Source organism: Manis pentadactyla, chromosome X, assembly GCF_030020395.1.
Source record: "Manis pentadactyla isolate mManPen7 chromosome X, mManPen7.hap1, whole genome shotgun sequence".
NCBI classification, from domain to species: domain Eukaryota; kingdom Metazoa; phylum Chordata; class Mammalia; order Pholidota; family Manidae; genus Manis; species Manis pentadactyla.
Genome location: NC_080038.1, coordinates 43,207,932 through 43,220,098, shown reverse-complemented (window position 1 = coordinate 43,220,098; position 12,167 = coordinate 43,207,932). Strand labels below are relative to the sequence as shown.

Below are 12,167 nucleotides of genomic sequence, written 5' to 3'. Positions count from 1 at the left end.
TGGCTGGTGTTAATGACCCTGTCTTAGGGTTGAGCCCCAGGGGGAGTGGGGATCCTGTGGGGAGGGGCAGGGATTTCTCTTCCTTCTTGACCCTGGTTCCCAGGGATCTTTGCCTTCATCTCTGCATGAGCTCACCCTCCCAGAGACCAACTCTTTTTTATTTTATTTTATTTTATTTTATTTTTTAATTTATGTCTGGAAGCCTGGGTACTCTGCATTTGGGATTGGGGATGTTGGGTGAGGCGTGGCCCATGTTTAGCATTCTAGCAACATGTATGTATGTGAGTGTGTGTGTGTGTGCACACATGCGCATGTGTGTGTAAAGGCTGTGCAACCAAAATACCATCTGGCCAGATGGGCCCACCCCACTGACTGTCTGCTCTCATTCTTTCCAACCATGAGGGGAAGGATGGGGAGGGTGGGGAGGTCACATCATTGGAATGGGGAAGGATGTCTCGCATGAGGAGGGTGGTATCTGGCTGCAACTTCACTCTTCTTCCTGCACCCTCACCCAGCCTGTCTCCAGCAACTGTTTGTTGATCAACCCTTCACACTGAGTGGAGCAGAAATAGTTGCAAACATATATATTTGTATGGACATGTATGGGGTGTGGGTGTAGAGGAGTGGCCAGATGGGAGGGTGGACTGATGGATAAAGAAGTGGAAGTTTGGCATGGATTGATGATGGATGGGTCGGGAAATAATGGACAGATGGATGGACGGAGAGGTGTTTGGGTGAATAAATAGACAGATTGGTAAGTGGATAGGTAGAGGTTGGACAGGTGAGGATGTACGTGGACAGATGGATGACTGGGGAAAGAATGGATGGATGAGTAAATGGAGAGTGGAGTAGGTAAATAAATGATGAGCAGGGTTTTGGATGGACAGATGGGTGGAGGGGGATAGATATGGATACTTTGGTGAAGAGGAAGGTAGATGGGGTGAATACAAATGGTTGAGTGAGTGGGTGGATTAATGACAAAATGGACAGATGGATGGGTAGAAGAACAGGTAGAGTAATTGGTTGAGGGAGAATGGATGGATAGGTGGATGGTGGGATGGAGAAATAGACAAATCAGGAATGTGCTGAGTGCACAGATGGAGGATTATATGGGTGGGTAAATCAAAGGGCTAAAACTGGCCCTGCATTACTGCTGCCCCCTCACAACACACCTTTAATTACCTAAGATGAGTCCTCTGTGCACTATGCCCTATGCCACTCCCTTTCACATCACTCCATTTAATGCTCTCTTTGACACTATCACGGGATAACTGAATCTGACAACTGAGGAAACTGCAAGTCACTTGTTCAAGGACACAAGTCAGTGGCAAAGCTGGGGTTGGAGCCCATCTATGTCTGAGCCACTCCACACCCAGTGCTCTTTACACCCAGGAGCAGAGCCTGCTAGGGGAGGTGTCATGATTTGAGGCTCCTGCGTGTGGACAGATGAGGGAGACTGCCCCTGAGAGCTCAGCTCCTCTGGGAGAGAAACTGGTATGGCGGTGGGGCCTGGCTTGTCGGCATCTGTACTACCTTTACCCCCCCATTTCACATCTGGAAATGGGCAGCTGTGCTCCAGTCCCACAGCAGCAGTCTTGGTTAGACCTGAGCTCTAACCCCCCCCACACAACGTCCACAGCACCTTTGGGGTCCTGGCCCATCTAGAGAAATGCTCCCCCACCAGACCCCTCCATCTTCCCCCTTCTCCAGCCTGGAGGGCAGAGAGGGGACACAGCGCTGCATAATTCCCCGAGGCATACTGCTCTGGGGCCATTAACAGATGCCTCCCCATCGATCGGATCTGCTAAGTGCTGCTGATTCAGACGGGTGGGGGTGGGGGGCCCCTGGGGGCAGAGAGGGTAGGAGCTGGGCAGGAAGAAGCGGGAGGCCAGGAAGGAGATGGGGAAAACTGGCAAGGCTCCCTGCCACCCCCATTTTCCAGATGACGCGACTGAGGCCCAACCAGCTTTGTGGGAGGCGGAGTCTCCCCAGGGTCCCTTAAGCTGTCCTAGGGGAGGGGGCTCTGGGAGCCACAAGGCCCCTCCCTGCCTCTCTTCATCTCCTGGCAAGCTCCAAGGGGCGGGGAGAGAAAGCCAGAGGAGGAGGAGAGCTCAGGCAGCTCTGCAGAGGGGGGCAGGAGCTGCAGTGTTTGGTACCCCCAGCCCCACCGCTGTTGCTGCTGCTGCAGCGGGGACACAGGTGAGGACGGTCCTTCGGGGAGGTGGAGGGGCCCACCAACAGTGCTGTCCTAGTCCCTGCCGGGTCCAGCCTCCATGCTCTAGCCCATCCTGGGACAGTCCCCAGGGGTCCTGCTGGACTTTGTCTTCCAGGAACGCAGCCCCCTCCCCCTGCCTGTGCTGCTTTCTCTCCGGGGCCTGGCCGTGGCTGCTTCTCTATCTCCTGCTGCCGCTGCTGCTACTGCCGCTGCCCAGCAAACGCCACCAGCCCCTTGGGGTGTGGTTTCCCCAGACCAGCCCCCAACAGGGGGACAGAGCCTTATCCCAGCCTCCCTGTCAGCTTCCTGCAGGACCCAGTGACCCCCCTTCCTGAAGACACACCCAACTCCCTTTCAACACCCCACCACCCCGTCCAACCCATTTTGGAGGAGACCTCCTCATAGTCTTCTGTCCTCTGGGTGCTCTGGGGCTGTACCCAACTTCCTTCCAATTGAGCCCCAGTCCTGACAGATTCCCCCAGGCCCCTTTATTCCTCCTGGAAGTCTTGAGAAGATCGATTAGCTTTTCTTAGCCACCCAGACACCTCTCAGCCTCTGGAAAATAAAATAACCTGGCCCCATATCTACCCCCTTTAGGTACCCCCATTCCCTTCTCCAGCCCCTCTATGGGGCCCCACTTCTCCTTCCTTCCCCAAAACCCCAGTAGAGTGTAGACACCCCCCATACACACATACCACGCTATTGTTGGCAGCTCAAGGCATTCCCAAGACACCTCTCAGCCTCTTTATAATCTCCGGGCTCTATAGCCACCTGTAAAATGCACCAACCCTTTTCCTAGATCCACGAGGGGGCTTCAAACCCCTTATCTTTTCCTCAGAAATTTTGAGGGTGTTGACACCTTTCTCAGCCCCTCTGGAAATCCCTCCAGGTACTCTCAGCCTCTTTAGACACCTCTGGTTCCATTTCTACCTCTCTTGATGTCCCAGTTCCCCCTCCAGCCCTGCCAAGGAGTTCCAGTCCCTTCTTTTTTCCCTCAGAACTGGAGAGTGTGGACAACTCCCCAGTATTTCCTGGCACTCCCCCAGACACCCCAGACATCTCTCAGGCACATATCAACCTCTCTAGAATCATCTCAGTCTGTGTAAACACTTCCTCAGATATTCTTGGCCCCTCAGGCGCCTCTTTTCTGCTCCTCTCATGCCCCCTTAGCCCTTCTCAGTGCCTCAAGACAATCCCGATTCCTCTCAGACACTCTAAATGTCTGTCAAGCCCCTGCCCCTCTGTGTAGTTCCTCCTCCTGGTTCCTCTTGGCCTCTCTAGACACCCCCAGTTTCCTTGTGCGAGTGGCTCACGGCGTCCCCAAGTTCCCCACCATACTAGAGACAGCCATATTCTCCTAAAGGCCACACCCCAAGTTTCCGTGGGCCTGGGGCACAGCAGGATGGCGGCAGGCGTGGCCACGTGGCTACCCTTTGCACGGGCAGCTGCGGTGGGCTGGCTGCCCCTGGCACAGCAGCCCCTGCCCCCTGCACCAGGGGTGAAGGCATCTCGAGGGGATGAGGTTCTGGTGGTGAACGTGAGCGGCCGGCGTTTTGAGACCTGGAAGAACACTCTGGACCGCTACCCAGACACCCTGCTGGGCAGTTCGGAGAAGGAATTCTTCTACGACGCTGACTCAGGCGAGTACTTCTTCGATCGTGACCCAGACATGTTCCGGCACGTGCTGAACTTCTACCGCACCGGCCGACTGCACTGCCCGCGGCAGGAGTGCATTCAGGCCTTCGACGAAGAGCTGGCCTTCTATGGCCTGGTGCCGGAGCTCGTCGGCGACTGCTGCCTCGAAGAGTACCGGGACCGCAAGAAGGAGAATGCCGAGCGCCTGGTGGAGGATGAGGAGGCCGAGCAGGCCGGGGATGGCCCAGTCTTGCCAGCAGGCAGCTCCCTGCGGCAGCGACTCTGGCGTGCCTTCGAGAATCCACACACGAGCACTGCGGCCCTCGTTTTCTACTATGTGACAGGCTTTTTCATTGCTGTGTCGGTCATTGCCAACGTGGTTGAGACCATCCCTTGCCGCGGCTCTGCGCGGCGGCCCCTGAGGGAGCAGCCCTGTGGTGACCGTTTCCCACTGGCCTTTTTCTGTATGGACACTGCCTGTGTACTCATATTCACTGGTGAATACCTCCTGCGGCTGTTTGCCGCTCCCAGCCGCTGCCGCTTCCTGCGAAGCGTTATGAGCCTCATTGACGTGGTGGCCATCTTGCCCTACTACATCGGGCTTTTTGTGCCCAAGAATGAGGATGTCTCAGGTGCCTTTGTCACCCTGCGTGTATTTCGGGTGTTCCGCATCTTCAAGTTCTCCAGGCACTCACAGGGCTTGCGAATTCTGGGCTACACACTCAAAAGCTGTGCCTCTGAGCTGGGCTTTCTCCTCTTTTCCCTTACCATGGCCATCATCATCTTCGCCACTGTCATGTTTTATGCTGAGAAGGGCACAAACAAGACCAACTTTACTAGCATCCCTGCGGCCTTCTGGTATACCATTGTCACCATGACCACACTTGGGTGAGTGCAGATCCTGTGTTGGGAGCTGCCCTATCAGTCAATTACACTCACCTTTTCTGTAAAATTACGGTTAGGTAAAATCTCTTTCTATATGACTTTCAGTTTGTTCATCTATAGAAATTGAAGGGGTTGGACTGATCTCCAAATCCCTCCCAGCTCTGACAATGCCTTGGTTTTCCAGGTCAGGACTCTTCGGTTTATGGGTTGTCTTAGTTGCACTCTTTCTGTTAACCTTGCTTTTTCTGGGACCCGTTGTCTCCTCTGTACAGTGAGAAATGATGATCCCTTCATCCTCTACTGAGGATTCAGTGACATGGTTGTGAAAGTTCTCTGAATGTTTCAAGTGTGGGATAAATAGGTATTGGCTTTCTATCACCCCTTTTTCCATCTTGAGGATCTATGTCTCCCGACCCTCTAGAATCATCTGCTGTGTGGGGCACTACCTCTGTGGCTTTGTGATTCCTTGATGTTCCCCAGACCAAGATATTTTCAGCATTATTTTTTTACTGACAATCCTTAAGAGGAAAAGCATCAAATGGAGTCACCAAATTCATGTTGTTCCTAAAGACATTGCCAAGGGAAGGTACTGTGATCCTTTTCTAGATTTCCATCACTGGATTAGGTATATCATCGTGGCTTGGTATCTGTTGAATGGATGAATTGGGCTTCCACGTTGCCTTAATAGAGGTACAGGAAAATTTATAAGGTGTAGAAATTAATTCTGGTTGGAGGTTCAGATTGGACAGACAAACAAATACTGAGAATAGGTTGGAAGTGGTATTTGGATGCCTTTTACCCTACTTAGTCCTCACAACAATGCTTGGAGGGTGAGTGGCTACCCATGTCTCACAGTTGAGGACACAGTCTGAGACGACACATCACTGAGCCAGAAATGGCTAAATTGGAGAGACTTTTCAGTGAATCAAAGAAGTAAGGAAGAGTCATCCTGGGGAAAAGAGGGGCACAGCCTGAGCAAAGGCCTAGAGGCTAAGGACTGAGAGGCTGGGATCTGAAGACTGCAGAGTGGAGGGGATCTGATTGGTCCTGTGGTTAGAACAAAAGTATGCTGTGATCTTGAGCAACTCAGTTATGGAAAGTCCCTGAGCTTTGGTGCCCCACTCCCCAACAAATTGGTAACATAGGCTGTGTTCCATCTCCATGGCAGGGGAGTGGCATGGAGAAAGGGAGTGGGGAGTTTCAAGGTCCCTCCTACTTTTTTCATTTGAGGACAGTTTCAAGGCTTCCCCTGGGGAAATGAGAAGGGATCCTAACTAGAGAAGGTAAGACAGACACAAGCAAAACCAACAGATGACTGCTTCTGAGACTCAGTGCCCCTCAGCTGGCTTGTAGTGGCGAGACTATCTCTCTCCAGGAGGCTCTATTTACTGCCTGTGACTTCCTCCTTCTCTCCTATGCTCGGTATTAATAAATTCCAGCTGACTCAGATGCCCCGTGCATGCAGCTTAGATGGGGGCAGCAGATGGTAGGGGCTGAGGGCCTGTTTCTCATTTGACCCCCACTGGTGGCCAGAGAGATCATTCCCCACATTTTGAAGAGTAAGAAACTGAGGCTCAGAGAATTTGAGTGCCTGGCCAGGGTCTCAGAGTGAGTTGGGTTGGATGGAATAAAGTGGGGGACTGAGGGATGGGTGGTTGTCCTCCTTGACCTTTGCTTACCTCCCCTGGCCCCAGCTATGGAGACATGGTGCCCAGCACCATTGCTGGCAAGATTTTTGGGTCCATCTGTTCACTCAGTGGCGTCTTGGTCATTGCCCTGCCCGTGCCAGTCATTGTGTCCAACTTTAGCCGCATCTACCACCAGAATCAGCGTGCTGACAAGCGCCGAGCACAGCAGGTAACTGCGTCTTCCATCTGAGTACCTCCTATCCCCCACACCCCAAGCCAGCCTCCTCTTGTGTTTACCCACTTGACCCTTTATATCCTCTCTCTATATAGAAGGTGCGCTTGGCTAGGATTCGGTTGGCAAAGAGTGGTACCACCAATGCGTTCCTGCAGTACAAGCATAATGGGGGCCTTGAGGTAGGTAGAGGCCTGGATTGAGATTGGGGGTGAGCAGGATGGGAGGAGGAAGGTGCTGACCTTATCCCTCTGCTCCATCCACTGCAGGACAGTGTCAGTGGGGAGGAACAGGCGCTATGTGTTAGGAACCATTCTGCTTTTGAGCAGCAACATCATCACCTCCTGCATTGTCTAGAGAAGACAACGGTGAGGCCTAATGAGAGGCGGTGGTATGGCAGAATGAAGGGGGCCCTGATGCCACTACGCCAGCTCCCTCCCTCAGATGGGAGGCTCACCACTACTTGTGGAAATCACACAGGGCTTCCTGGAAGAGGCCCCAGTAAAGCTGAGCCTTGAAGGGTGGGCAAGGGAAGGGAAGAGAGAGCAACTTCCAAAAAGGAAGAAATGGCCTCAGCAAAGGCTTGGGGTGGACTCAGCTCCTGTGTGATGCCTTGTGACTGTACCTGCCTTCTGCCCACAGTGCCATGAGTTCATAGATGAGCTAACTTTCAGCGAGGCCCTGGGTCCTGTGTCACTGGGTGGCCTCACCAGCCGCAGCACCTCCGTGTCCTCCCAGCCAGTGGGGCCTGGCAGGCTGCTATCTTCCTGCTGCCCCCGCAGGGCCAAGCGCCGTGCCATCCGCCTTGCCAACTCTACTGCCTCAGTCAGCCGTGGCAGCATGCAGGAGCTAGACACACTTGCAGGGCTGCGGAGGAGCCCTCCCCCTCAGAGGTAAGCACCCCCCCCCAATCTGCTGGCCACCCCTGAGGAAGCTCAGAGCTTTGAGCAGGAGGCCTGAGGTTTCATAACTCCAGGCCTAATGAGTCAAGCTCGAGCCCAAATTCCTCCATGCTGAGAGCTTGGGCTTATCTTGTCTGGATCTCCTCATTCTTCATTTGTTTTTTCAACAAACATTTTATTGAGCAACTACTATGTGTCAGTCAGCTTTAGGCACTGTGGAGTTCACTTTTGGAGTTTAGGAGTTTAGTTCACTTCAGGCAGTGAAGAGAATAGACAAAAGTCCCTGGCCTCCTGGACCTTATATTCTAGTGGGATGACACAGTTAATAAACAAACACACACAAATGATGTATTGGGTGCCAAGGAGAAAAATAAATCAGGGATGGGGAATAGAGAGTATAGAACAAGGTGTGATGCAGTTTTAATACTGTGGTCAGGGAAGTCTTTGCTGAGGTGACACCTGAGCAGAGAGCTGAAGGAGACAAAGGAGTGAGCCAGGTAGATGGAGGAGCATTCCAGGCAGAGCAAACAGCTTGTGCAGGAGCCTGAGGCAGAATGGGTCTGCGTGTTAGAGATACAGCCAGGAAGCAACTGTGAGTAGACTGAGTGGGGAGTGATAGGAAGTACAGTCAGAAAGGAACAAGGACCAGATTGTGTAGATCTTACTGTAGGCTACTGTATGAGGACTTTGGCATTGTAAGGAGTAACCGTAATACACAACATTTTGTGTGTGTGCTCCTTATGTTCCAGGAACTATTTATTCTGAGCACTTTCTATCATTTATTATCTCATTTAATCTCCACAACAACCCTATGGGGAAGGAAACATTGTTCTTCCCATGCTACAGATGAGAGAAAAGAGAAGTTTAGAGTGGCTAAAGTGGGACCGACATTATGTACCCAGGGCTACCTGACTCCACAATCCTCACTTGACACCATAATTGAGGGGGTAAGGGAAGCCTTTAGCACACTGCTGGGGACTCAGTAAGTGCTCAGTAAATGTCATGATTGCTGTGGCAAGTATTAAGATGACTTTTAAAGAACCTTCCATCTTCCCACCCTTATCCACAGCCGCTCAAGCCTCAATGCCAAGCCCCATGACAGCCTTGACCTGAACTGCGACAGCCAGGACTTCGTGGCTGCCATCATCAGTATTCCTACCCCTCCTGCCAACAGCCCAGATGAGAGCCAACCTTCCTGCCCTGGTGGCGGTGGCAGGACCAGCCCCACCCTCAGGAACTCCAGCCTGGGTACCTCTTGCCTCCTCCCTGATACTGTCAAGATTTCTTCCCTGTGAGGGTTGGGCCTGCCCAACCAGAGAGCCCTCTGGATCCTTGGGGACTCCTTTCCAAAGCCATACTTTGGGGAGGCAGAGAGGGGCAGGCCTGGGGCCCCCTTCATCCCCTCACTGAGAACTATGCAATGGAGTTTCATGGAATGGCCCACATGATGGGGAAGCAGCCAGGGAAGGGGGAACTTCACCCCACCCCAGACAGTTTTCCTGATGGGAGCTGAAGCACTTCCTCAGGCTCTTGGCCTCCTTGCTCCAGCACATTAGTAGTGGCTCCTCTCCCCCAGCTGGCCTCCTGCATGCTCCTTTCTTTGGGCCCTTGGGCTCCCACCTGACATCTGAGCTGTGGTCCAAGGAGAGATGAGACTTCCTCTTCTCTCTGGCTGGTCTATATTGGTTTGGGGGTTCAGAAAACCCTCACCTCTGATCTGGCCTCTAGGAAAAGTCCCCATACTCCACCAGGTCCAGTAACTCCCAGATTCTGAAGGTTGGAATGCAACCACAGGCTTCATGGGCTACTGCCTCAGCAGTGACCTGCCCTGCCTAGGCCTTGGCTTGGGGGTCAGGCTGCCTCTCCCACTACAAACAGATAGCACAAACACCACCCTCCTTCCCTGGCTGCTGGAAATGGGTCCCTGCAACCCCAACCTCTGCTGGACCCCCAGCAAACTCTAGCAATAGCAGCTGCTGCCGTGACATTATGCAAAGCCTCTGCCCAGTTTGCTGCAGCATTTACATCTGCCCTAATCAGAGGGGCCACCTCTAACTACTCTTCCTTCTCTCTTCTCCTCTGGTTTGCTTCCTTCCTGGGTTGGTCTGGAGTCTGCACTGGCTGAGATAAGAGCCTGGTAGACAGCAAGAGCTGGGCTGTGTTTGGAGATCATGGGCTGATTCCATGTTCTTGGGCAGGAGTCCAGAAGAAGTTCTTGGGCTGAGGCCTGGGTTGTTCCTGAACTCTAGGAGTTGTAGGAAGCAGGAGGAATTTCGTGATCTCCTCCTCCCCCACAATGCCTTTTCACATGTTCCTTCCTCCCTCTTCTCCCCCTTGGGTCATCTTCCGGAACTCTGTGTCTGCTCTCAGGCTGAAATCTGGCATCATCTCAGGTTCCCTGTCCCCAGCACTGTCCCCATGGAGCTGGTGCCTGACAAAGATGTAGTTTCCATCAGTCAATAAAACCTGAGAGGAGAGATGAGCATAAGCACCTCCTGGCTCTGTTGGGCTGGGGCTGGATTGGGTCGGGGATGGCAAGTATTCTGATTTCCATTCTTTCAACTGGTAGAAGGGCTCGTGTGGGTAAAGTAGGGGAGATGGATGGTTGGTGATGTATTCTGGAAGATAGGGATCTAGGAGAAATTAAAAGACGGTGGCTTAAATAATTGAATCTATAGCCAGTGAGGCAGGCCAGGAGATTTTGAGACATGCCCCTTGGGCATCATCTGCCCAAGCTTCCTTATTCACAGGTGGGGAAACTGAGGCCTTGAGGAGCACATGCTTGGTTATAGGAGACTTAAGCCCAGGCTTCCTGATAGCAAACAGCTTTGAACTGAATCCTAATGAAAAGAATCTCAGTTTGGAAAATTTCCCTTCCTTGTGGATGTCCCCTACATTTTCTCTTCTGGGCTACTGGTTACACTAGGCTAGTACATGACTGAGCTCTGTGGAGCACCAAGAACACAGACTTTGAATTCAGCCTGACCCAGGTTCCAACCCCTGGATGAGAGAATCACTTACCTTCTCTAGCCTCAGGTTGCTAATCTGTGAAATAATACTTATTCACCAAATATTTGTTAACTTCATATCATCCACTAGCCCTAGGAGTACAAAGATGGGCAAAGAAGACATCATCTCTCACCTACAGAGGTTAGCATGAAAGGCAGACAATTAAGCCATTACTATAGCATAGTAGAACTAAAATGGATGGATTACAGAAGCATGGAGATGGCAGGAGAACCTAACCTGGCCGACACAGAAAGAATGAGGTGGATTTAGTCAGCAAAAGACAAAACAATGAAAACCTTTCAGGTAGATGAAAGAGCATGTGCAATGACTTGGAGGTGAGAGAGTGAGCTCAGGGCCTTTGGGCAACTGAAATTAGTTCAGTATAGCTGGGGAAGGGAGTGTGAGGCTGTGATGAAGATGAGGATGCAGAGGTAAGCCAGATCGCCAAAAGCCTTTGAAGCTATGATACAGATTTTGGACTTCATCTTAAGAACAATGGGGATGTCTGAAAGTTTACAAACAGGAAAGTCATCATGAGGTTTTGTTTCAGAAGGCTCATTCTGGCTGTGGAGAATGAATCGTAGAGAAACAGTTCTGGAGGGAGGAGGAGTAGTGAGGAGGCTTTTGCAGTAGTTCAGTTGGTAGGTGATCATAGCTTAGACCAGGGAGTGGCAGTAAGAGTTGAAAAGTCAAGAAAGTTGAGAGGTAGAATTGGTAGGACTTGAGATTGAGAGGCATGAAGGAGTTGAGGAAGAGGGAGAAGTCAAGGTTGACTCCCAGGTTTCTGGCTAGGGCAACAGCAGGATGGGGGTGCCATTCACTGCCAAAGGGAACATCAAAGCTGTTACCATGGTGCCAGGCACATAGTAAGTACTTGGTGAAGATTAGCTACAATTATACTTAGATCAGTTTTAGATGTGTAGTGCTGGGCAAATATCCAGTAGGGGGTGGAACACATGTGTCAAGTGAGATGACCTTGAGAGGATTCAATGTGAAAGTGTGCATAGGTATCAGGTATAGTGCCCTGAATATAATAGGCCCAGTAAGTGGAAGTCTTCTCTCATTAAGTCACAAGAGCAGAAAACACTGCAATAGTACATTTATTACTGACATTCTTCAGGGAAGAGCTTCAGCTAGGGTCATCATCTGAAGGGAGATGGTTAGTTGGCACTCAGAAGAGATTTCTGATGGTCTTTCAGTCAACCTATTATATGGAGTGGCTCCTAAGACTGGCAGCAAGCCCTCACCTCTCACATCTCCTTGGTTCATGAGCTCATCCAAACCACCTAACTACTCCCTGAGGTAGTCTGGGCAGGCATTATTCCCATTTTACAGATGGGTAACCTCAAATTTGAGACACAGTGACTTGTTCACGGTTATGCTGTTGGTAATGGTCCATCTGTGCCTGGAACTGAGGTCTTCCTGACTCCAAAGCCTGGGCTCCTTTCCATTACGTCGATATGAAGACTAATTTGTTGAACACTTACTATGTACCAGGCGCAGCACCAGGCCCCTTAAAAGCATTAATTTCTGATACTTAAACTGGGATTATCATTGCCATTTTACAGAAAAATAGAAATAGAGGATGGGGTGGGTGTTAAATTACCTGCCAGAGAACACGGACAGGAAGGGCAGAGCTAGGATTAGCTCATAGCTCTCCA

At 51.5% G+C, this 12,167-nt stretch overlaps 1 protein-coding gene across 3 annotated transcripts; it reads left to right on the top strand.

Annotated features, from left to right (window-relative positions):
• The first annotated feature begins 1,892 nt into the window (after window positions 1-1,892).
• Window positions 1,893-9,976, top strand: KCND1 (potassium voltage-gated channel subfamily D member 1). 3 transcript variants are annotated; one of them, XM_036917159.2, is made up of 7 exons: window positions 1,893-4,738; window positions 6,430-6,592; window positions 6,694-6,777; window positions 6,865-6,963; window positions 7,238-7,488; window positions 8,567-8,745; window positions 9,868-9,976. In XM_036917159.2, the coding sequence occupies exons 1-7, from the start codon at window positions 3,618-3,620 to the stop codon at window positions 9,870-9,872; spliced, it is 1,902 nt and encodes a 633-aa protein (XP_036773054.2). In that variant the 5' UTR covers window positions 1,893-3,617; the 3' UTR covers window positions 9,873-9,976. The 3 variants fall into 3 exon arrangements, with proteins under 3 accessions (XP_036773054.2, XP_036773053.2, XP_036773055.2); XM_036917158.2 differs by having other exon boundaries at window positions 8,567-9,976; XM_036917160.2 differs by lacking the exon at window positions 9,868-9,976 and having other exon boundaries at window positions 7,378-7,488; window positions 8,567-8,738.
• The last annotated feature ends 2,191 nt before the right edge of the window (window positions 9,977-12,167 follow it).

What these genes read in the sequence shown, in the direction of transcription:
- KCND1 (XM_036917158.2), top strand. Translation starts at nt 3,618, where the DNA reads ATGGCGGCAGGCGTGGCCACGTGGCTACCCTTTGCACGGGCAGCTGCG. An exon ending in ACAAGCGCCGAGCACAGCAG is followed by an intron (nt 6,593 to 6,693) that starts GTAACTGCGTCT and finishes CTCTCTATATAG; the next exon opens with AAGGTGCGCTTGGCTAGGAT. An exon ending in AGCATAATGGGGGCCTTGAG is followed by an intron (nt 6,778 to 6,864) that starts GTAGGTAGAGGC and finishes CATCCACTGCAG; the next exon opens with GACAGTGTCAGTGGGGAGGA.